The sequence below is a fragment of the Atractosteus spatula genome, chromosome 2, assembly GCF_055471065.1.
Source record: "Atractosteus spatula isolate fAtrSpa1 chromosome 2, fAtrSpa1.hap1, whole genome shotgun sequence".
Lineage (NCBI taxonomy): Eukaryota > Metazoa > Chordata > Actinopteri > Semionotiformes > Lepisosteidae > Atractosteus > Atractosteus spatula.
In genome coordinates, this window is record NC_142707.1 from 32180010 (window position 1) to 32205383 (window position 25374).

Genomic DNA, 25374 nt, shown 5'->3' on the forward strand with positions numbered 1-25374 from the left:
ATATAAGTCACCTCTGTACAGTCCGCCATCTGAAATACATTCAGATCTCAGTGATTTACAATATGTTCTCTGAAAGTTATGATGGCAAAGGTAGACTTAAAAAAAATAAACAGAGGAGAACATAAAATAGTAGCCTACAGTGGGTACTGCAGGGTGTGACATATTAGAAGTTAAAATGAAAATAAAAACAATACGAAAACTGGAATTGAAGTATGAACAACAAAGCAAATCACAAGTAATCGGTAAGACACCCAAAGATTGTATATATTAAATAAACATAGAAAATCTAATAAAGTAGCGTGACACTGTAAAACACTTCCAATGGGACTCAAAAGGACAGCGTCTTTTTTGTATTTAAATATATTAATAATTTATTATATACTGAGCTAAGTGAAAGGCTGTATCCTTGCGAACACTGACAAGACACAAAGTGTGTCATGAAAAAACAACCATTGAGCCAACCACATCCATCACACCAACATTATACGCAACACTTTTTGGGGGGTGGGGGGAGAGGGTGAGAAAGCTATTTTAATTTTGGCTTCTTCCTAACAGCTGCTGCAACTTTAACAACATCCTTTCAATATCTCATGCTGAATGGATGCAATGGCCAGTTCTTATCTTTAAAATGTATTATATTTAATAAATTTTATAGTAAACGGCTAGTTCTTTTTTGTTAACTACTCCTCCCACTCATTAACAGTGTTAGGCTGACAATTTACAGGGTCGAGCTGCAAAAGTGAACTTTTAAACATTCGTAAATGATTTGCACTAGCTATGAACATACTGTTATATTTATTTTTTTCTTCACCATGCTGCACAATGTTTAATTCTGTTGATTGGCGTGAAGGTGCATTAAGAATTCAGCCTTCCGATTTATGCAGAATTGCTTTGAAGCATTCTCTCCCTAATTTACTACAGACTCGAAAAAATCTACTCTTGTTCTTAAGAGTGACTTTTTATATATCCGCCCTTTCTAGTCGTCAAAGGAGGGGGCCAGCGAAAGGGACGAATCCCGGCTCTACTCCCTCAGAAAAGCGAATCAAGACAGCAACGCATCACGCTGCGAGACGTTTTCAGCGAATTTAGAATAAAGCTGCCCAAAGGAGAAACATTGATACAAAACAAATTTTAGCTAAAAAAAACCGGAAACATATTGTCCTTGATGTATCCAGTCTCCGATATCAGAGCAAAACACGCTAGGAGGTTTGATACAATTGACTGGCAACTGGATACACAGCAGTTTGGTTGTGTTTCTATTGGCAACTGTAGTAACCAAAGAAGCCTCCTCCAAGTTTACACGCTTCTCAGACTATAACCAAGAGGTTTGCACATTGGTAAGGCTTTTGAATCCTTCAATCTTTTATATCATAAACGCTTTTCCGTTTAGATTTATTACTTTATTACTCTTTCCAATAACAGTTGCATTTAGTTAAAAAACATTTTAATGTACAAAACATCGTTTCACTTTGATATTGTACGTAAAGTACAAATTAATTTGCACATTAGTTTGGAATGTATTACGAAGGCTAAATGCTGTATTGTTGCAATTTAATTTGATAGTGTTTATTGGCATATGAAAGATTTCCCTGTAATGCACAATGGAGCCTATAAATCAAAACATATACATGTATTGATTACTCATTGGTTTTCATTTGGGTCTAAATTATGATTTAATTTGTCTTTGAGGCTGCTATACGGAAGTGGTTCAATTTTTAAATTGCATTTTTTGCATTGCATTATTTTTAGTTTGAAGGAGTAAGATAAAAAAAAAACTGCTTCCTGAATTCATTTAACACTTAGAAATTTGGTGATTTCGTAACATAGTAAGAACGATTTAATTCAAGTGAACTGTCGTACTTCTTGAAATATACTCGTCCACTAAACATAATCCTTTTTAATTTAGCTGATTTTGGTTATATTCCCTAGAAGAAAATTGAAAGTGTGCTTCATTGAATAAAATGCTCACTATTTGTTCAATGAGAAAATGTTTTATTAATTATATAAGATTCCTAAACATTTTTTTTTCAAATAATTAGTGAATCCTTCCCATTGCACTGCTTTTGATCTTTTTTTGTCTCTCTTTTCTCATGATGATATTATTAATAACCACGTTTTTCTTGGTTACTTTCTGTTTTATTTGGGACGCAGTGCAACTTTATCTCCAGTACAACATATACTGTAATACAGTGCACAAATATTAATTCAGCTTTTACTGGGGGATGTTGTAGAGCAATAATCCCACTGAAAGTACAGCTATTTAGAAGAACAGTTATTTTGTAGTCAATGCATTCAATGAATTCATACATTCAATTGGCAGAATTTCAGGGATTTTTCACTGTACATAAAGAATACAACAAACAGAAAGATCAAAATCCATATTCACTGCTACTACACGAGGCCAATAGCATGGTTTTCAATGAAATGGCTTGTAGTGTGCTTAAATGCACTAAGAAAACAAGAAAGACTTTTAATGACACTATGTGGAAGCATAGAAGGAAGGGAGAAAGAAGAGACTCGACTCCATCATGAAAAGGATTGGCTTTTTCCAAGCACAGATGAACAAGTTCAGAGCTGTGCCGTTTGGGCTGGTCACTGTGTTATCAAGGGAAGTGAAAGCTTCATGCACCAGTCAGATTCTGGTTTGCTGTTCTGCTGTGGCTGGCCTGTCTTCCTCCCTGAGTTTTAAAAGCATGTGCATTGCCAATCATGGGGGATGAATGGATCCACCCCCTTTAGGTATTGCGCTAATTTCTGCAATGTTGCAGCATAGCTATAAAACCATTTCATGTCCTTATTAGAAAAGGCCAATGCAAATCCTCTTATATTTTAAACAGCAGAAATCCAGGGATTTAGAAAATGTCACTTCTACATTAGTTTGTAATAATAAAATGTATGGGGTGGGACTGTTAAGCATCAATTTTCTGGTACAGCTACTGAAACAAAGTTATTCTCTTTTTAAATAGTTGAACACAGGTTAATATAAAATGTATCTATATTAGTACCTGTCTTTCTGTTTACTCATCTCCTTGTCTGGCACTCTTCTTTGTCTGTATTATGTATCTATTCATTTATTATAATTGTAAATTGAAGAATAAAAATGCTGTCCTAATGTTTGTGTCTCCGTGTGACACTGGTGCTGATAATGTCGCTGCTGCAGCAGAAGAATAGCTAATGAGATGATGAGCTTTGAGCTCCTTGTGTTAGGGCACCTTGCTGACTTACACTAAGAGAAGACTCTGCCTCTTTCCTTTTCAGGCGGTAGCTGAAGTCAGTGGGAGGAAAAAAGGACGTCTGCCATTGGCAGGGAAGCTCGAGCAGCATTGTCAAACCTGCCTTCCCATTGGCTGCTGGCTGAGGGAGAATCAAGCCTTGCATTCTCGGAGCTAGAGAGACTCAGTGCGTGAGTGTGGTTCAGAGAGGCAGCTACAGGAAGGATGCCTTCTTCAGGGAAGTAGTGCAACCTCTTCATCCTGTCTGCATTAGCCTTTGGTATGACATAGAACGTACACAGGGTCAAAGTCTTACAGTTCTGAAGAAGCACCATGGCCTCACCAAGACACTTTGGAAGGTCCCCAAAGGATATTGCAAATGTGATGCAAAAATTGCAAGGTAGGGCTTGAAGATAACCTAAATGTTCTTATTGGTTTCATTCATTCGAATGCTCAGTTTGTTGCAGGCGACACATTACTTTTTGTGAGCGTGATAAATCGAAAATTTAATTTAAATGTATGTATCAGAATTAAAGGGGATAAGCATTTAAAAAATAATTCTGCAGTGCAGTATCTAAGTTCACTTACTTTCTACACTTAACTTTTTGGAACTTTTTCGTATTTCAGTGTACAGTGGTAACAACTTATGGATTGTGGCAGCTGTAATAATTGTTGTGACATTATTAGCTGATGGGTTTTAATATTCATCATATTTATTTTTCATAATGAAAAATAGCTTCAAAATGTAAATGAATCCTGTATTGTTGGAATTGTGTTTAAAGACACAGAAACTGAAGGTCAGCTGTTGGGTTAATTAATTAAACTCGATCAATTATTGTCATGTGGTGGATGTGACTTGGTATAATAATGGGCACTTCAGAATAATCTGTTGGAGGGAGTTTGAGCTGTTCATGAATGAAGTATCAATTATAATTAATCTTTATTCAAGTTCAGTATTTATTTTGAATTTTATACACCACTTCCCACTGTTCCAGCTCCCTGCTCCCACGTATCGACGTGGTGCTGTAGCTTGTTGGGGGCTGTGTGAACAAGATACATTGTGTTCTTCTGCTCATTAGAAGCCCAGACAGGTATACAGAGGGTGGGTCCTAAATAAAACAAAAAATGATCAAAAGCATTTAGAGGATTTTAAAGAAATAATTTAATTTCAGATTTCCTTTCATCATTTCATTCCAGAAGTTTATCCCAAACTGAGGTATGATCCCAGTATTAATGTACTGTAGTAGCAGGTAACAGAATTATCATGGGTGGTATTGTACATCTTTTAAAAGTGATGTGACAAGCGTATTCCTGTCATCACTCTTCTGAACAGAAAAAAGAGCAGTAATGTTTCAGAATTAGAATTGTTTGTTAAATTATCTATTGTATTCACAGTTGGCTAACCATTACAGAAATAATTTTTGATAGAGTTTAAAGCTTGGTACAGTATAGTTTAGCAATTTAACTTTTCAGACCAATTTCTTTAAATTGTATACTTTAATTATTGCAGGGCCCTGTGCTTATATTGTCTTCTGATGTTCAATTATTCAGATATTCCTCTAAATAAGGCTTTTGCTTTCAACAATAAAAAGCCATATAATGCTTTTAAATATTGGCTGCAGGCCTGCAGCTTTTCTGTAATTAGAAAGTACTGTAGGTAATGTACAATATGTTCCTGATGTTTTGCTGGAAGCACTGATGTAAAGTGAATGCACCTTTCAGCAATATATTACCATGCAGCAGGTTTTAATGAAGTCTATGTTAACTGGGTGGCATAAGAAACAAAGACAGCTTTGAAGTCTTTGAAATATCCAAAATAGAATGACCTACACAGATTGTCTCCTGTATTTCCTGCAAAGATTCTGCAGTGTTGCAAGTGTTGAAAATGACTTTAGTCATCCACACAAAAACAGTCTCAATGTTTGTTTCTGTCCTTTTAGGTGCAGTCTCAGGTTAATAGCAGTCTTCCTATTATTAGGACAGCTCACAATGTGTTTGCAGGTTACAGACATTGTGAGGGACTGATAGGGCTGGAGCAGACAGTGGTATTGCTAATCCACTAAAAAGCTGAGCAAGGGCAGACTTGCATTCTGCCTAATCATTGCCAGTGTCTCTCTCACCTGGGTAATGAGATATGAGCTGTGTTTGCTCAGCTCTGCATGTTGCTATATTTGGAAAATAGTAAAACATGTTTTTTGCTTTCATTTAGATAGTCCTTAGGAATAGATGCATTTTGCTCAATTGCGATTCTCTTACAAAACCTTTTCGTTCTGTATATTTGTACCAACTGACTATAAGATGTACAAATACATATACAGTATATATTAAAAAGATCTGAGTGCAATTTTTGTTGACGGAAACAAGACTTTTTTTATTTCAATGCTCCAAAACTGGATGAAATCCACTGTTCTGTGGTGGTGCAGTGGTTAGTATTACTCCCTCACAGTGCCCCACCCTGGGTAAAATTCCTGCAGGTGCAACCTGCGTGGAGATTTTCTGTCTCCTCATGTTTGAATGCGGTTCCTTCAGGGTGCTCCTGTTTCCTCCCACAGTCCAAAGACATGCTGGTAAGTGAATTGGCTTGTAGGAAAACTGGTCCTGGTATGAGGGTGTGTACGTGTTTGTGTCTGTGTTTAGTCTGTGATGCTGTGGTGTCCTGTCCAGGGTGTATCTTGCCTTGTGCCCATTGCTTGCCAGGTTAAGTTCTATTGTCCCCTTCAACCTTGAATTGAATAAAACATTAAGAAAATGGAGAATGAATGAAAATGGTCAAGTCTTTGAGCAATGTGTTGTGTGTTCTCTTAACTACTAAAGATTAGCAGAAAGTAGAAAATGTACCACAAATGCCCATGCCTTCTTACAAGTCCAAAAATTATTTTGCTGCTGTCCTGTCAAAAAAGGATGAATTTATGTGCCTTGCCACTATTTGTAACAGATGTTTTCTTTCGCAGTCTGGGCCTTACCCGCTACTGCAGCAAAAAACTTTGGTTGGCAGTACAGTACAGGGTGTCACTGCAGATTGATAGTTTAGAGAGAGGTGCCGCCTGCTACTTGAGCTGAATACTTGATGCCAATGCTTTCCGCTGCTGTGCAGTGCCTGCTGAAGCACATGCCAGATTTGATTCAGAAGCGGAAGCCAAATTTGTTATTCAGAAGCATAAAAAATTTAAACATCCACTGGCTCAATAACGGGTCTCTGCTTTGAATGCATTCATGCGGCTTTTTTTTATTCCCAATCACACTTCCTTTCAGTTCAGCGTGTGAAATGACAAAATAGCACTTATTGTAGTGAACCTTAGTGTGTCGGAAACATGACTCAGTATGGACATTCGGCATAGCAAGATTGCTTCTATGCTCTGGAAAAATTTGATTAAGAAAAAAAAAGTTAATTCAACTGATAATTTGTTTTTGTGTTACTGATTTGTTAAATTGACATTTTAAATATTTTTGTCCCATGAAAATTACAGACAGGAACCTCATTGAAAGAGTTCCTTTGACTGTTTTTAATATTGCAGTATGTAATTTTGTGTAGCCATGTTGTAGTAGTGTGCTTTGATAAGCTAGGCTTCAGTCCTCGCATGGTTACTAAGGAAGCCAAAGGCATTGCCTGCTGTGAGAGCTGTTTCTGCACATCTAAGGTTTAAAAGCTTCTCTGATTATTGACATTCTGTTCCTAAGAGACTGGCTTTAGCCTTTAGCCAATTGTTACTTAGAGTTAACCAATACAGCTGAATGCTGGTGGTTGGGCAATGTCTTTATTTATTTTGTTGATTATTAAATGTGGATATAGATTATGTTATACACTGGCTATATTGCTGAATGTGTATTAAGCTATGTTTATTATCAGTACAACATGGTGTTTCAAATATTGCCAAGAACATTTACATATGTAGGAAAGTAGTGTAATTTTGGCAGTATCTTTATTGAATAAACTCTGATCTTTTCCCTTTCTTCTAGAATATCACTAGGCCAAACAAGGCGGTTCAATGGTCTTGTAGTATTTTGTCTTAGTTTTCTTAAGTAATTACATACCCTTTAAGTTTCAGTGTTCAGATATCTTAAAACGACATAAGTCTGATTGAGATGTGGTTGTTGAGTGAAGCAAAAGAGTATTTTAATAAAGAAGAGAGGGGCATTACAGCTTTTTGAGGTTGCAAAACCTTAAGTAACTCTTTACTTATCTTGGAAATGTTCCAAGTTCCCTTTTTGCTGGAGACGTGCTTCTGGTGCAATAAAAGTTATTAGTGATTTAGCTTCTGCGTGACAATGTGACCCAAAGCAATGGCACCTCTTCCTTTTCTGTTGAATTCCACTTCAACAGAGCAGGTTGGCTATGTTGCCTTTTACTGCCTTCTTTTGGTTCACTTTTGGTGGACTTCCTCAGAAAAAAACATAACAATTTCATTAAGAAACATGAAGTGCAGTTCTCTGCTCATTGATCTTTTAAATTTCTGTGCCATTGTGCAGTCATAAAATATATGGTTTCTCAATAAAAATCGCATTGATATACTTTCTTCAGACAAACCAATAATTGGATTCTCTGTAGTAAAAAAGCAAAGGGGTGTTATAAAACTATTAGGGCCCATCCTTAGACATCATAATATCATCTATTTAACGTTAGTATCCATTTTTAAAAAGGAATCACGCTGATGAAATAACATTTGGTCTTTGCTTGTGAGATGTAAAGATGAGATTTCACTCTTTTAATAATCACATCAGCTCAACAAATATATAATGTGTTACACATCAGCTCAATAAATATATAATATATATGTAGTAGTGAGACCATAAGAAAAAAAAAGTAGACTATGTAAAAAGTGCGTAGTGTAGGTGTGTATTGAGGCCCTGCAGTTAGCTGATGAGGATGTGTACTGCAGTGGAATAGAAGCTGTTCTTGGGTCTAGTGGTCCTTGCTGTAAGAGTGCAGTATTGCTTGCCAGAGGGTAGAGGGGAGAACAGTTTGTGGCTGGGATGGCTAAAAACCTGAATGATAGATTGGGCTTTACTGCGACAGCGGATGGTGTGGATCACAACCTATAATCCTCTGTGCCGTTGCCACAACCTTTTGTAGTGCATCTCTGTCATGCGTGGTAGTATTGCTGTACCACACAGTGATGCCACTAGTGAGAACACTTTCTAACCCAAGGTTGTGAATACTGCTAACTCATTTATAACTTCAATAAACGATCAGATACCACTATGGACCTAGCTTCTGAGACAGTATTTATCATTTTTTTTATAATATTCCTCTAATATTCAGCTCCATCACTAATATTAACTTCTATACTCTAGTATCTGGTCACAGCCAGCTTGAATCAGACAGGGATTGTTGTTTATCTGTTCTAAAGTCTAAATTGTTTACCACGCTGTAAATTTGTTTTCTTGTTTTACATAGTGTAACCTCATTTCCATGGCAACTGGTGTATCTAAATATAGACCAAGGAAAGGAGACACCTTGAGCTTGAGTCGAAAGCTCACCCTCTGTTTCCTGGTGACTGAGGGTGTCGTGCTATACTGGCCATGTTTACTCCAGCCAGAAAGCTTTGCTGCTTTAAAGGATTTTACATGGTTGTTAATATTTTAGTGGTCAACACAGCCTCAAAAATTAATTTGCAATTAATTTAAATTAATTAAATACAATAAGATGTGGAATTGTATATGTAAATATGGGATTGTATATGTAAATGTTAATCATTCATTTCTGGATTTCCACTGATTTAAAAAATCCCCATCCGAATGTCATTGTAGTCTAAAGTATGTTACCATAGTTACCATTTAAAAACTGAAACTTCCCCTTGTGGTGGTACAACAAGAACACAGTTCCTGTTTGCTGCATATTAAAAGCAAATGGGCTTATAGTGTAGATCTTTAGGGCTTTTGAGTCCTTTACAGAAAGAAGAGTAGTCTCTGTTTTTCTTGGTTGTGCAGTAGCTCCTGTGGAAAGTATCCTGGGATTTCTTCAAGACATTCATGAGCTAGTTTCTACTTTCAATCTAAACACTGCATTTATTTGGAAGATGCTTTGTTCCAGTTTATTATTGATATTTCTAAATGTTTGTCTTGTAGAAAGAACAAAATACCCAATGAGGAGTGAAATCCTTTGAGATAAGTTTGCATCTGTGACTTGGAAATGCTTTCGTGTTATTGTGGAAGACTAGGAGATGATGAAGTAATATGCTTGTTTAGTGGGGTGTCACTTTTTAAGGTAAATGGTGGGACATTAAAATAACTTTTGGTTGGTTTGGATATTTTTTGAAAACCCATCAATTTGACTGGAGTTTTATCTAATTTGTCAGTACCTGCTACTGCTTTTAGTTCTCAGTGCTTGGCAGTTTTTTTCTGTGATGTGTTACCACACAAAGTTAAAATTATTCCATGCCGAAAAAAGAAGAAAGAAAACACAACGTTTCGGCTGTGGAGCCATCTCCAGGTGTCACACCCGGAGATGGTTCCACAGCTGAAACGTTGTGTTTTCTTTCTTCTCTTTTCAGCATGGAATAAACCTATTACTTGTTCTTTTGTAGCGTACGCATGCTGATGCAACTACCCAGCTGAACTACTTCAAAGTTAAAACTGACATGCTTGTCTATGAACTGTCTAATTGTCACATTTGAACAGTGGCATCTGGATACCATTGTTGTACTAAAAAGAATAGGAAAGAAGCTCTCTTTGTTTGTAAACAATGTAGTTTTACATCCCTAAATGGAGCATTGCCAAGCAACTTTTGCATTCAGGTTTCCCCAACTAATTCTTTACCTTTAGTTAGAACTACAGAATGTTGAACTGTTATTGTAAACATCTGGCCTTCTTAAGTATACCAGAATGAAAGCACATTGCAATATTGTTTTTTCTAAAGGAATATGTTGCACTATACAGTACATTGTTCTGAATATACTTAAATAGAGATGTATATTTAAATAGATATCTTCATACTCTCTGAAAATCCTATCAGTTATATATTTCCAAGCATACTGTATACAGTAGCTGGTGGACAGGACACCAGTCCATTGCAGGGCAGATACACAGACACACACATTCATACCTGAGGCCAATTTTCCCAAAAGGTAAGTAATCCTGCAGTATGTTTTTGCACTGTGGGAGGAAACTCCCAAGAACACAGGGAAAACATATAAACTCCACACAGATAGCAACCCAGGAGCAGAATTGATACCAGAGCCTCAGCACTATGATGCAGCAATACTAACCACTGCACCACTGTGCCACTACTTGGTAATTCAGACTACAGTAGGTTACATGTATGCCATTTTTTTTGGGAAATCTATAAAAAACTTGTAAAAGAAATAAAAATCATAAAATTATAAAATAATGGCATAAAAAGTCCACCATGCAACAAAGTACAGAAACTAAAATAGATCTGAATAAAGGTAAGTGGTAGTTAAAAAGGTTTAAGTTTTACCATTATTATTTACCATTAGATAATGTGCTAAAACCAAGCAATAGACAGAAGTGGTTTTGGTTTAAAAATGGAAAAATATTCTCCTTTATGTTGCTACAGCCAAAAAAGAAGTGGTTATTGAGATGCAATAGATTAAGTATATATTTTATATATACTTTTAAAATATAATGTAATATATTTGAAATTTCTCTCAAGACAGCTCATATTTGTACAAAACGTGTTCCACTATATAATTTAACAAAAGAAACATTAAAGTGGTTATTTAGTAATGTTGTTTAAAGGGGCATAATGGAGGATTTTTATTTACTTATTTTCCATTATTTAGAAAGTGCAATTCAAATATTTCCACGGTTAGCAATAACATACATGGAGCTTTACCAGGATGCCCTTTTCTTTTTTTCTCTGAGAAGCAAAATAAATGATATGATCGTGACCGTGTGAGTTAAAAGATAACAGCTCTGTTCTCAAACTGCCTTTTAAAACAGAAGGAAATTACCCTTACCTTTCCTCAAAGGATTCAACCCAAACAGTAGCAAAACAGATTGCATACTTGAAATGTAACAATCAGAAAGGCTGTAACTTGAGGAGATCATTTGGTTCTGCTGGTTGCTAGTTGTAATTACTGCTGCTACCCATAGTAGCATACCCATACTACTATGTTAACATTATGTGGTCTTGCATGTTTATTTATGTACATAGTTGAGCAAACTAGTACTATAAGTAAGTAATAATGCCAAAATACACACGAGTACTCAGGTTTCCTGTGATGTCAGGCTTCCTTTTTTCATAATTTGACATAGTGTACAGTGACATATTACAAAAGGCTACTAGTGTGTAGCCAGTTGTGATGTCTTACTTCCTCTATTCCTTCCTCCATTTTAGAAGGAGCAAAATGCTGCAGAGCACAGCTCCACCCCGTTTCTGTCTAGAAAGTTGAAGTGTTATAATATCGTTGTCTTTATATTAGTAATGACAGCAGTGTGATCGTTTTATTCCTTGAACTCATCAGGTCTCAGAAGCTCCAAGAAAACCAGGTTACCGCTAAGGGCGGTGTGGGTAGAACAATAGGCGGCATTCTTCCTTCCTGATCAGGTTTCCAACCCAATGCCCTAGTAGGCCGATTGGAGACACTGGCCAGGGATGAGATGTTAAACAGAGGTCCTGAGTACATGGTCACTTGGACACTTTTTGTAAGAATCCCGCTGTTCCAGCTAAATTCCATCTTGGGCTCCCACCTTCCAATCTCATTTCCCCATTACTTCAGTTGGTGAAGAATTTCTCAGCCCTATTCTTCTGTGTAGTGAGGCTGTGGTACATATTGGTATGCTTTATGTAAAGCTCTTTTGGATACAAAAAACAAACAAATGCAATTAAATATTAAAATCATTATGTATTTAGATGTATAATTATGTAATAATCTCATATTTCATGTAACTATACTGTATATTCATGAAAGGCCGAAAGAAGGTAGTAAAAGCATCACAAATGTTTACATGCGGTTGCTATTGCCTTGGCAACAAAATTAGGAAATGAGAAATATCAGAAACTTCTGAAGAACAGTTTTTCTGATATCAACAGCTGTAGTAAGCAGTACAGGGTTGCACATGTTTTTAGGGTGAGTGTACTTATTCCTTACGTTTTATGTTTAATAATGAATCTGCAGACGTTTTGCAACATGAACAAATGTTTGGAAAAGCAAAAGGAAGTTTTTATTACACTATTAACCTGGCTTTACATCTACTGTACTTTAAGTCCTAACCCTGAATTTAGTCTTAATCCTAAACCTTAGCTGTAGCCTTGTTCATAACCTTGGTTGTAACCTTAAGCAAAGTTCTTGCCAACCTCAATTCTAGACTTTTACTCTTAATTTACACCTACAATAATGTTTTTACTCTGCTTCCTGATGAATTGCTGTGGGTTATTTTTTAGCCTTTGAATGACAAAAAATCTGATTATAAAAGAAAAATGGGTGAAGATTAATGGAGCTGGCAAAGGTGTCTAAAATTCCAGATCTGATTAAATTGTTCCCTACACCACATAATTACTGCTTCATGTAACTATATAGCCTATTATGGGAAATTGTTTGAAAAGGCATTGAAGAATGCAGAAGGTCCAGTTCAAGTAGCCTATAATCCTACAAACTACACTAGCTATTAGTTTCTTGCAACTTCACCTGACATTGTTCTCTCTTAGCGAAATATGTCACATACCCTTTTGTAGTTTTTAGTAATTTGGCCTCACATTATTATTACATGACATTTGGATCCAGTTTGGGATCCTACTGTAGATCTCACAACGGCCCCCTTCTGAGTGAAAGACTGAGCGGGCTCCTTCCTCTTCACCACTTGCCCAGGCTCTTCTCTTGCACGTAGAATGCAGTGACTCATCACACTCTTTTTACACTTTAGGTCTTCTCACTATGGTTCCCACAATGCACACCACAGAATATTAATTTCAACGTACTCTTAGGCGCACAGGCGTTTTCTCTTCATTAACCAAACACTGTCTTGTCCACACCGTTTATGAGGTCTTCCAAATGCCTCTCAGGCCACTGCTGCTTTCAGGACAGAAAGCTCTTATGTGCCGATCTGTGGTGTTTAGACTGTTATTCTGTTCTGTGACGAGAAGCTGTCCTTCCTTGCCAGCCAGCCCCTCGGTGCTCTACTTGCTAATATCACCTGTCAGCCCTGGCCTAGAATGCCACTACTGTTTCTCATTAACCAAACTCTGGCTCTTACATTCTTGTTTTTGAGGTCTTGCACCTTAAAAACAAGACTTGTTGCACTGCCTGCCTGTCCAGAACCTGCAACACACTTCGGTACAGCATTTGCTACGTCTTCTAGACACCTCAAACTTTTCTGAATCCAATAAGCCTGTTAGCCAGCTCAATTCAGCTCTAGAAAGGCCCCCTGTCTGCGGAGACCTCACTTTATGTCCTTCCCAGTGGGAGCCTAGATGTAGACAGAAGCTCTCTCAGCCAGCTTCTCTGTTATAATCCTCCGAATTACACTCACTCAGCCCAGCTGTGTCTAATTCTGCAGCTCTTATGCACTGCTCCTCCTCCTTTGCTCAAGACCACTCCAATAGTCCTGGTTTGAGCTGAGATGGTGGCTTTTTAAGGGAGCCCATCTCTAATTCCATCACCCCCCCATTACAGAATAAATAAATAGCACTACGGTAAATCACAATAGTCCTGTATCATGGTGATTTAACATCACACTGCATTTATAGGTCCTTTAATGAGCCATGGCTTGTGTTATCTAATTTAATTGCTATTCTCTGTGGAAGAGTGCCATGGCAGAACACTCTTTTGTTTCTTAAGCTGATGGTATTGGAGCCATGTGAGTGGAACCGGTGGCGAGAACTCTGGTAATCGTGGAAGACAATTAGAAAGCTTAAAAATGAGAGAAGGCCAGTTGATTGATTTTGCCTGTTAGGTAGCTAACAATGAATTGATTCAAGGCTCACACCCAGTCATTTCTTGAAAGAATCCCGAGTGTAAGCTTCAGCGATATGGCCAAGTAGCTTGCTCTGTACTCTCCACAAATGACCTTTGGCTTCTGTTTAACTGAGCATTCTGAAGAAGTCCACTAGGTTGAGAATTTTGAGTACAAGAAGCAGAACCCTTTTGTCACCTTTTTGGTTCAAGACTAACAGGTTCAGTTCTTCAGCATAGGATATTCCTTTAAGCCTGGGAATGCATCTGACTAATTCCAGAGCAGCAGTATCTGGATTTATAATGTGATGACCAAAATTCTGTACAATAGTCTAAATGAGGTCTTACTAGTGCATCAGACAATTTTAATAAATCATGATAAAAACAATCAAAGCTTTTATTTTTGCCCTTCTAGACCTTTTATTTTCTTTATTATTTTATTGAGGTGCACCCCCCCATGTAGTAAAACCATCCCTATATAGAAGCATTTCAAATTCTAGCATGCAGTGGTACTCCATTTGCTTTTAATTTTTGTGTCTAACATTCTTTGAAGACTTTTGTTAGGTTTTGAGAGCCAGGGAAGATGTAAGGTCCACTGACCATTTGAAACACAGCAACATGTGTCCTCATATCATCATTTAGACAGCTTGGTATTGCACCTTTTTTCTCATTAAATTTTCCCTGAGGAAGTCAGTTTGCAATTAGATGTCTGCAGTACTAGTAATTAATCTTAACAAAACTCCAGAGTTTCTTAAGGCCTCCTTTCCTTTCCCCCTTTTTCCTTTTTTTGTGCTTGTTCTTTCATTCTTTGTATTTCTAACCTCTCTATAAAAAGTATAAAAGCAATTATGAATGCCATACTCTATGTTCATGGGCATGTAGGAACATTGTTACATGCAATTGTATATCTGTAAATTCTTCTTCAAACAATTGGCCCAAATGTATTTTTGTTTAAAAGCAATAAAAAGCATTAAAAAAATATTTCATTATAATCTTGCTCACAGCTTGATTGCCTTCACATGCCCAGACATGTTAGGGGGGGGATTAGTGAGCTTGGTCAGACAGATTAAAACCCAGCTTGGCCAATGACAACAGCATTTGTAGCCTTAAGAAGAAACCAAACAAAGAATCAGCTCAGTCAGAGATCAGACTTCAGTTATTTCAATGTTCCCGATTAAAGGCAACTTCTGCATTTCATGCTTCTCATGTATCTACTGTAGTACGTGTACATTACTAGCACATCTGCGCACCACTTATTTGCCTTACTGTTTGTGGGAACAAGAAACCACCAACCCCAGTATTCTGTTATAAAACTCATAAAACAATGATCAAGCAAAATAAAACTAGAAGAGCCTTACCACCAGGTGTCTGGCATTTGCAGTTAATTATGTGTGTCACTCCTGACCATGTCAGGCATGTGCTGGTATGTGTCCAGATCATTAAGTTCTAAAGATAAGTGACATTTTTGCTAATCAATCACACAATTACTGCTAAATCAGAGGTTGAAATGCAACACTTACATTGTGTGGTAGTTTGACACATGAAATGTTTCGTGGCGTGCAGGTTCTTGTACATCTTGTGCAGACTGTATATAACAAATACATGCAGTTTAAAGAATATTTGAATTCCACAGGCACATTCATACAGATGTACTCAATATTATGTCATAATACTTCAAAGTTCTGCACCTGTACAGGCTTTTATATAAAAACCTTGAACTCATAAAACAAAAAAAATGCTTAAATTTGTGAGCCCCCTGAGTCTTTTTCCTCTCTCCTGAGGTATTAATGCAGATGAACAGTTTTTTTCAGAGATTGTTGTCTTTTCCTCTGCACATGTCATGTTTAACTGCTCTTTCCTACAAGCAAAGAAAGAAGCAAGCATTGGAATGTGGGAGAAATGACCTCTGAATGGGTTACCTCTATTGCATCTGGATTAGGTTTTCTAAGCCTGAAACAGCTGGAAATCGCCTGCATAGTTGGCTTCTTGAAACAAAACCACCCAACTTGTAGTAAGTTTGAATATAATAGCTACAGAAATAGTCACAGGTATAATTATGGCTCAGATAGCAATTCTGCTGTAGCTTAAACCTTGGCAAGCTGAGAATGTATTTTGCACATGCAGAGTGTGGTTTAAACTGTCCAGATTTTAAATGTCTAAAATACATCTGAGGCCCTACCCATTTTGTAATTAAGCACCTTTAAGCACCTGAGACTACAGCCTGGTACGCCAGAAATGATGAAGGAGTTTGGTCACTCTAACACTCTGTTATAAATGTGATAAGGTCCAAACACCTTTTTCTAGAAAGCTTACTTGAGACACAACAAATAAGACCAAAAGTGGGCAATAATTATATTACCGGAAGAATCAGCTGTGATGTTTTATTCCAGTGAATTCTGCTTCCTAATGTAAAAGAGAGAAAACAAAGAAAGAACATCATTACAAGTCTGTGTCATCTCACAAAGAACAAGGTGTGCCATTTAGACTTTGGAGAACCTTTTGATCTGTGTATTTTTATGTTATTAAAATAAGACAGGAAGGTACATTTGTCTGGTGATTGCACTGTGCAAAAATAAACCAAACAAGCAGCTTTGGAGCACAGTTTGTCAAGTGTAATGTCTTCCGTTTAATTAAGACACTTTAAGTTGTTCCTTTGTTGATTATTTCATTTATTCATGATAGAAAGGAAACAAATGTGATATTTAGTCATTTTCATTTTTTCCTTTGGAATAGTGAGTAATAGTTCAGAATAATTATTTTAATTTCAAACCCTGTGTTGAGTTTGAGTTAGTTATTTTGTAGAAATATCATTGCAAGGCTAGAGCGTAGGTATGTGGCCCATATTTGCACACTATGGTGACTGTAAGAGACACTTGTTTATGCCTGGTTGTCATGGCAGGTGTTGCATTACAACGCCGCTCTCAGTTTCTTATTTCCTGATCGAGTCTTGTAGTCTTGCTTTCAATATGATTTTGTCACCTAGTGGCTTCCTCCGTGATCCAGCGGCATGGCTCTTCAGTGATCAAGGGCGTGAAGCCCGCTGGAGGCTGTGGCACAGCAGTACACTGGGGTTGTTCTCTCAGGAAGTGGCAACAAACCACCAGACTCATCGCACGCCAGTGTTCTGTCAGTTAGCTCTTACATCTGATGCTCTTTATTTTGTTGACCGCCACTATTGTCAAGATAAAAAACAATCATCATTGGCACCCAGGGGTTAATGAGTACGTAAACTGAGGGGAATCATCCATTATGTGACCTGTTAAAAGTGTAAAAACATAAAAAGCCACTTTTGCACTAAATTGTTATCTGCACCATCAGGAGATGGAATTAACATGCTCCACTGCACGTTCAAATTCTTCAGACTTAAGAAAATTAGAGCAGAATTGCTGTGGCAAATCTAGTTGTAGAAACACTATGATGTACAACAGAAAGAATCCACCATGATGTGGAAATTCAAGAGGTTTTCTGCAGTTATATTTCTATCTCTATTACATGCTTTTCTAGGACTATGAAATAGAATTATGTATGCAAACTTGAAATCCCACAGATATGAGCTTTATTAGATCTTCAGCAGTCAATGAAGAACAGGAGAACGGCGCTGTCAGAGTCAAGCCTTAGTTTTGCAGTCATCCAGTCATTTCTTTGATATGATTACTGAGCTATTGGAAACTTCTTCTCTCTTTGTTCAATTTGTTCAGACCCGTGCTTGTTAATTGTGCAGTTTTGTTTACTACAATGCTTGCTCTTTCCTTTGTAATAAAACTTCGGCCTGCTGAGTGACTCATAGTGGCTGTAACTTTAAAAGTAACGCTTATCTGGCTCTGTGAATGAGTGGATAATCTTATCCCTGGCTTTAAGCCAATATAAAGGACTTCACAGTTTTCCTTTTGATGCTTAACAAACACTAGAACCACAGCTGCCTGCCTAAGTGGAACTAGTAAGGGGTTTTAGATTACTTTTACTTTTAAAAAAAGCCCTTTCCAAATACATATGTCAATTGAGTAAGATAAGTGCTGCTTGAGTAGACTAATTTCACATAAACGTTCTACACTAAAATGAAAACATACAGATATGCATAAGACACAAAAAATACATTTAACCTAATCAAAAAAATTTAACTGTAATTTTTAATATGCATGGCATTCTTCTGTGTCCATAGAAGATTAACAATCAGAGTTTTTTTCTACAAAAGGGTTTTCTGCATAGTTACTGTACGTCATTGTGCACTATGTTTAAGCTAAATTGGATTTAACAACCTAGTGGTACGCTGTTGCCTGACAAAATGTTGCTTGAAAAATGTTTTTAAATGTTTTGGTCAGACAAATGCAAAGTTCTGTGTACATGTTTGGTTTTGCAGTGTTTTTTAAGGCAAGCTTGTGGTACGTGAATTATGTGTTTGCAAATGATTGAAATATCATCTAGTGTCTTTTAAGCCCTCATGCTGACAGAAGAATATATTCTTCCTATATCTGTGTGGAGTTTTACTGTGTGTTCTGATTTCCTCCCAAAGACATGTGGTTTTTGTCTGAATGGCTACTCAGAGTTGCCCCTCTACCACCCCCAAAGGTTTTCTCCACAAAGAAGGTGACTGGACTCCCCACTTCTGGTTATATAGTGTAGTCTTGCTATTACTACATAGTGTAACAGAGAGTCATTTTTGTCAAACAGAGGAGTAACTTAAAAAAATACTGTTGACTGTAGTTTGCATAGAAAAGATCAAAGCTTACAGACAAAAATGTTTGTTAAATGAAGGTTGCATTTCATGTTCCATCTAGCTAACACTGCCTGTTACAGGACGTTTATTGATGTCTTTAGAAACCTGAACATTTCAATGGGTCATTTACTTTTCTGAAAAATAAATGTGGGTATCAGGAAGCAATTTTTATAGCCCTCTACAATATTAATATGCCTGCACCCACATTAGTCTAGAAATCTTAATTAAACATGTATGGATTTCTTAGCCTTAGGCAAATCTTATAACTTTGCACCTCATTTATCAGAAATGGCGAAATTAAGTTAAGATGGAGGTAGATTTTTGATGGTTCCTGGTGGTACCATCAGTTTAATTTCACTGAACTATGTCATTGAGCTGAAATAATTAACAGCAGATTATTAAAAGAGTATTAAAAGCAAATATTAAAATATAGTTTTGTGTGTGGTCAATAGGTTAGACCTTCACACTAGTGACAGTTCCCACTATTGTTTTTTTACTTGTTTAGGTAGAAAAAGAAAGTGCTGTTTGTTTCTTTTTCATTTCTATCTGGAATTGAATGAAATACATAGCATTTCAGAATATCCATTGTGTATACGAATATCCACGCAGTCTTTTTTATGATTATGATTTATTGGCACAAATTCAGTTCCAGATGCTGATTAATATTCTGTTCCTTATAATAACTTCTTGCATTTATACGGTGTTTTTCATTTCACGGGATCCAAAAGCACTTTACATATAGGAGGGGATACACTGCATCCACCAATGAAATGCAGCCTCCACTTGGTAACACATAGCAGCCATTATTTGCCAGCAACCCCACTCCACAGTGGCACAGGTGGAGAAGTGAGATCACAAATTGAATTAAGAAGGAACTTTAGGGGGGTCTCATTGTGCAATCCCACAGTGTGTTCGGGGTTTTGGGGTAACACCTCTATTCTTAAGAACAGAGCCTTGGGATTCCTAGTAACAGATAATAAAGACCTCAGTTTAATGTTCATCCAAGGTTCAACACTCACCACAACAGTGACCTTGGTTACCATACAGGATAAATGTTTAGGACATTCTGGTCTGGAAGGGGGAGCACCACCTACTAGTCAACAAGCATAGCTTACAACAGCAGCCAGGTTTTCCTTAGATAACTCCCACGCAGGCACTGACAGGCCTTTGCTTAGCTTCTGAAGTGCATCCATATGCCAGAATGAATGAAGCTCTGGAAAAGCATAACACAACACAATGCACAATGTGCATGTTAACACCATGCTTCACCTCTTTGTAACAGACATGTTTTATGTTCATATCACATCCATTATCAAGTCTGAAATAAGGTTGCAGGTGAAGAAATACTTCACGCTTTTTCACAATTTAAAAGTAAAAACTCAGGCATGACCTTCCAAACCAATTGCACACAAGAATCATACTACAGTACCTCTGCAGTGCTGAGGAATGTTTGGCACTCCTGTTGTCTGGCTGCAGCAAGCTTGCACAAGTCTACTAGGTGAGGCTGTCCTCTGCTGATTGTCTTTCACCAGGTCAGTCAAGGGCAAAATGGTATTTGCCAGTGAATAAAAGAATGCAACTGAGTTACATTTTCATAAAGATAAAAAGATAAAAAAGCAAGCCAGTGCAGCTCAGAAATAGGTTAATTTCTACAATTCAATGGCCATTTAAAAATGAGCGGCAAGAGCACTTCTCCAATCTGAAATCAAGGTTTTTAATTGTACAACGTGGACGAATTTTTAAAGAGTTGTTCAATGACAGCTTTTCAATATGGTCATCCTTGATTCCATTTCTACAGAGAAAAAGATTAGTTAATTATTTCTTTCTAAAGAAGCCCATAGGCAGATGTTGTTGTAAAAGGGTGCAATATCACACAAGAAGAAATGGAAAATATGACTGTTTGCACACAGGTCTATGTTAGTGGTTCACAAGCTGTGGTGGAATGCTGTGGAATCAGATTTAAGGCTAAAACTGTCATCTCTAAAGTTATTTTAAATTGAATAAGCTACGCAATATATAGTACATTTATTTACACACATGTACAGCTATGCCTTGCAAGTATATCTGCTGAGATCATGACTACAAAATTCACATAATCTAAGGAGTGTACATTACAAATGTTTACTGAATGGAGATATTTTTCTCTGGATGTGGAAATCCAGTATAATAACAAAGTCCAAAAAACCCAGAGTACCATCTTGTGGGCCTGAAAATTGAAAATGGGTCCACGCACTTGAAGAGGATAGCAACCACTGATCTATGACAATAAGTAAAGCAATAAGTAAATAAATTAAAATTAAGAAGTAAATCTCGATTCAAGTGGCTGGTCACATGAATTGCTAGGGAAGCATGCAATTCCGGGGAGGCAGTGATAGTGGTGGGGAATCCATAATGATCGTGACAGCTTTTCTTCTTTTTTCATTGACCACTAAGGCCAAAAATATATGAGGGCTCACGTTCTGTCGCTGGTCTGTTTTCAGCTGAGTGCCTTTGTCAGTGTGCCTGTCATCTGCTCTGTGAATCGGTTATGAAAGAGACCATTTAAAACACAAATTCAAATAATTAAGCTGTCTTGCAGTGGAGAAAAAATTAAGAAAAACAATAAACAATAAGTGCTATAAGGGCTAGTGGCACAAACCTGGCAAAACAGCCCAGCAATTGCAAACTACAAACAGTTGTTCAGGTAAGTAGAAGATGGAGGACTCTGAAGATAAAAAAAAACACCAATGTGTTGTGCAATTTGGAGTGTGGTTTGAAGTTTTGATCTAAACATCATCAGGAAATGCTAAAGTTAGATACAATGAATAATGATATTCATTGTGGCACAGACTATTTCCACTTACAAAAGACCTAAGCAGAACTGGTGTTAATTTACAGTAGCTGGTGTTAGCACCCCTGTACAGGACTGTTGCTTCTCTCTGAGAAGCAGGTGATACTTACTAGGCTTTTGTGTATTAAAAGCAACTGGCAAATACAAGATGCTTCAGGGTGCTGTTTTTTGTCAAGGCATTTGACAGATGTGGAGAAGCCTACCTCTACAGATGATCAGAATAACAAAGAGGCAAATGTCTGGTTAGTTTAACATCTCAAACAAGAGCTTCATGTTGTATTTTTTTGGTTACCAGTTCTAAATGTTTGCTAATTTAAAATGGATTCTTTATGTTTTGTTATGTGTTCCACTTGTATTTAGTTAAATAATTATGCTACGCTGCTACTTAATACTCAAACAATATAAAAAAAACACTCTTTCCAAAGTCATTTAATTGCTTAAGGAAAAGCAAGTATTACCTGATGGAGCTTTTTCACAGTGTCAGCAGCACATGCTGGAGCTTTCAGAGATGGCTGACAAATCTCAGGCTTTAGTCATCTCACATTGTTATTACTGTCATCCTCCTCTTTCTACTGTTCTTAAGGATAGCAATGTGAATGGAACTCACTGCGTGTTTTAGACAATTTTACCCTCAGGGATTTCCCTCATTTTCCCTCAATTTTTTAGAATTTTGAAGTGCCTCAGTAATGTTGCTCCTGATCATATACTGTAGCTGAAGCTGTTATTTTACCATGAAAAGAGCAGGCAACAGTTAAGATACTGTATGCATCTGTCTTAGATGCAGTGACTACACTACAGTCTCAAACGTTATAAAGAATTCACAGATTATCATGATTCTTAATATCTTGGATATTACTTCAGAAGTAGAACTGATACAGAAGCTGGATCCATAATTCAGTGATGTGATCTTTCCCTTGTCACTTCCATTTCATGAATTAAAGATATTTAATCAGTTAAGATGTATGGGACATACAGTACTGTAGATGTAAAAATGTGCAGAACCAGGAGTTGGTGACATCAGGAGTCACACAGTTATAACAGTCAGTCACTCTACCAGCTTTTTTCAGATGTTCTGCAATATTTAGAATAGTTGTAATTACACAACCATCAGCAACACAAAATAAAGGGTTAATTATTGTTATGTGCTTCTTCTGGTGCTGCCAAACCTTTTAGTTTTGTTTTTTAAGTAGAGAATGTTTGTATTTCCAATTAAACAAAATATGTGTAGCATAAGCATAATTTAACAGACGTAAACAATAGGATCAACTGTATTTAAGGTAATCATGAACACAGCATTGTTGATGCACCTGCCTGGCTGTTTCAAAGGTTGTTGGTGTGGCCATGGATTCAGCAGGCAGTGAAAATGGAGGCACGTTTTCAGTCCCATGCAGGTCAGTTCAGGTGGATGTGATATGTGAGGTCCTGACATGATTTTGTTCTGTGTTCCTTTCTTTACTCTCGAAGTGCTACAATCCCTGGTGTCACCTCCCCATGTACTGTACCAGGGGACAGTTGAGAGTGGAGAGGCAGCGCGTGTAGAGTGAAAAGTGTGTGTCTGTTGGACTCTTCACCCCCATATTTGACTTCTTTTAAGTGAGACAACTTACTACAGTACATTTATTGGACACTTTACTTCCTCTCCAGGCAATTTTTTCAAATTGCAGACCTTCGTTCATTTACTGTATGCTAGGCAAGTAGCTGTGATCACACTTTTTAAAAAAACTTCTGGTATGTGCCACAGCTCATTTTGTAATCTGAGGACTCTGTACCACAGCAAACTACAGCTATCTATAGTTATAACATAGATAGCACAAGCAATCTATAGTTTGTGCAGTGCTAGCATTTTTATATTTTAATAGTCATATACAGTAGCAGAGTAAATATACAACAACAACTGTATAAATTGAATACATAAAAGGTTTTCTTATATTTATGAAAATAAAATGTACAGGTATATTGATATTATATTGGAAATTATCTTTAAAAATCAGCACATTTTTAAATTTATTTTTGGAAGAAAGGATTTTAGGAGTCTTTTTTTCTCTTATCAAAGTACAGGGAAGTACACATGTGGCGCTGGATCAAAAGCTTAGCGAGTCTGACCTAATTTTTTTGTTGATGGGAGAAGATGCTGAATGCTTCCTTATGCACTTATATAGTCTGTGTTTACGTCAGCAGTATCTTCAAAATAAAACAAAAAATGCTTTTCAAATAATTGCAACTATATAAGTCATTAATAGAAGAAAGTGGGTGAATAATTTGCAAAATTTTAAAAGTGGAATTCCAGTTTCTGCAGTTCTTCATAAGATGCACGGTGTGTATATTTATGTGGGTTCAGGCTGTGTTGTCAGAGACAAACATCCATTAAGTCTCCAGTGCTGGAGAAATTCAGATTTAGGAAAATTAGCAATATTTCCTGAAAGTGCTTCAGTTCCCAATTTGCTGCTAAATGTCTTTCAGTACAGAGGGATAACTAAACCTTATGCAGAATGTAACTTATATTTGTTTATTTTTATATTTTTACTGATTATTGTCTCAAAACTAAATATCTCAGAATTAATGTTAACACATGCCAAATGCAGTATACGGAGACAGTAACAACAGAAATTGTGCCTCCATAAGTCCAAACTGCTGTTTTTGCTTTGCAGTCAAGCTCTTTGTAATTGTGATCATGAGATTAATATGAATGGAAAGTACCATATAATAAATGGTAGGTGTTATTTTGAGGGTAATTCCAAGTATACAGTACATTTAGTCAGATTTTAAGAAAAACATACTTTGGGTTCAACCCAGTGCTTAAATAAAAATGCACATAGCATTGAGAACGAACATAAAATTAACATGGTTTCAGATACTTTTATACAGTGAAAAGCTGCAGATCTACTGACCACTCCAGAAGAGAAGCAGTGATTAACCAAGGAGAGAAAAAATCCTTGGAGCATAACTGGTTATTTGTATTAGCAAAATTTGTAATTACAATTTTTACTTTCTAGATGAGTGCATATGAATCCATCCATTCATCCATTTTTTCTAACCACTTTATCCAGGTCACCTCGGCAAGCAATGGGCTCAAAGTGAGGTACCCCTAGATGGAATGCCAGTCCATCACAGGACAGATAGACACAGACACACACACACAGTCACTCCAGTGAAAAAGGTCAAACTTACTCCTGTCTACATCCATGGGAGTGGCGTGGAGATGGTGAACTCATACAAATACCTGGGAGTGCACATCGACGATAGACTGGAATGGTCTAAGAACATCGAGGCCATCTATAAGAAGGGACAGAGCCGACTTTACTTCTTGAGGAGGCTCAGGTCCTTCAATGTATGTAGCAAGATGCTACATACTGTATGTTCTATAAGTCGGTGGTAGCGAGCGCCATTTTCTACGCAGTGGTATGCTGGGGCCCTGGGATTAGAGCAGTGGATTCTAAAAGGCTGAACAAGCTCATCAGGAGAGCAAGCTCTGTCATTGGGTCTGACCTGGACCCCTTGGAGGTAGTGGCTGAGAGGAGAATGATGTCCAAACTAGAGGCCATCATGGACAATGTCTCCCATCCCCTCTATGACAGGCTTGTAGAAATGAAGAGCACGTTCAGCAATAGAATGATTCATCCACGGTGTGACAGGGATCGCTACAGGAGGTCATTCTTGCCTTCTGCCATAAGACTGTACAACGCATCCACCTTGCGTCTGGGCAGAGGCAACATTGACAGTGACCTGTTTCTGGACTGAACAGTAAACTGATACATCTGTTCTTTT

General features: G+C 37.2%; 1 protein-coding gene across 1 annotated transcript in view; it reads left to right on the forward strand.

Moving 5' to 3' along the window:
* The first annotated feature begins 3257 nt into the window (after positions 1-3257).
* The window catches only part of LOC148839567 (nesprin-1-like), a 219048-nt gene continuing 196931 nt past the window's right edge, over positions 3258-25374 (forward strand). Inside the window, exon 1 of the mRNA XM_088908442.1 lies at positions 3258-3612. Coding sequence (XP_088764568.1) covers positions 3546-3612 — 67 coding nt within the window. The 5' untranslated portion in view covers positions 3258-3545. The remainder of the gene's footprint in view (positions 3613-25374) is intronic.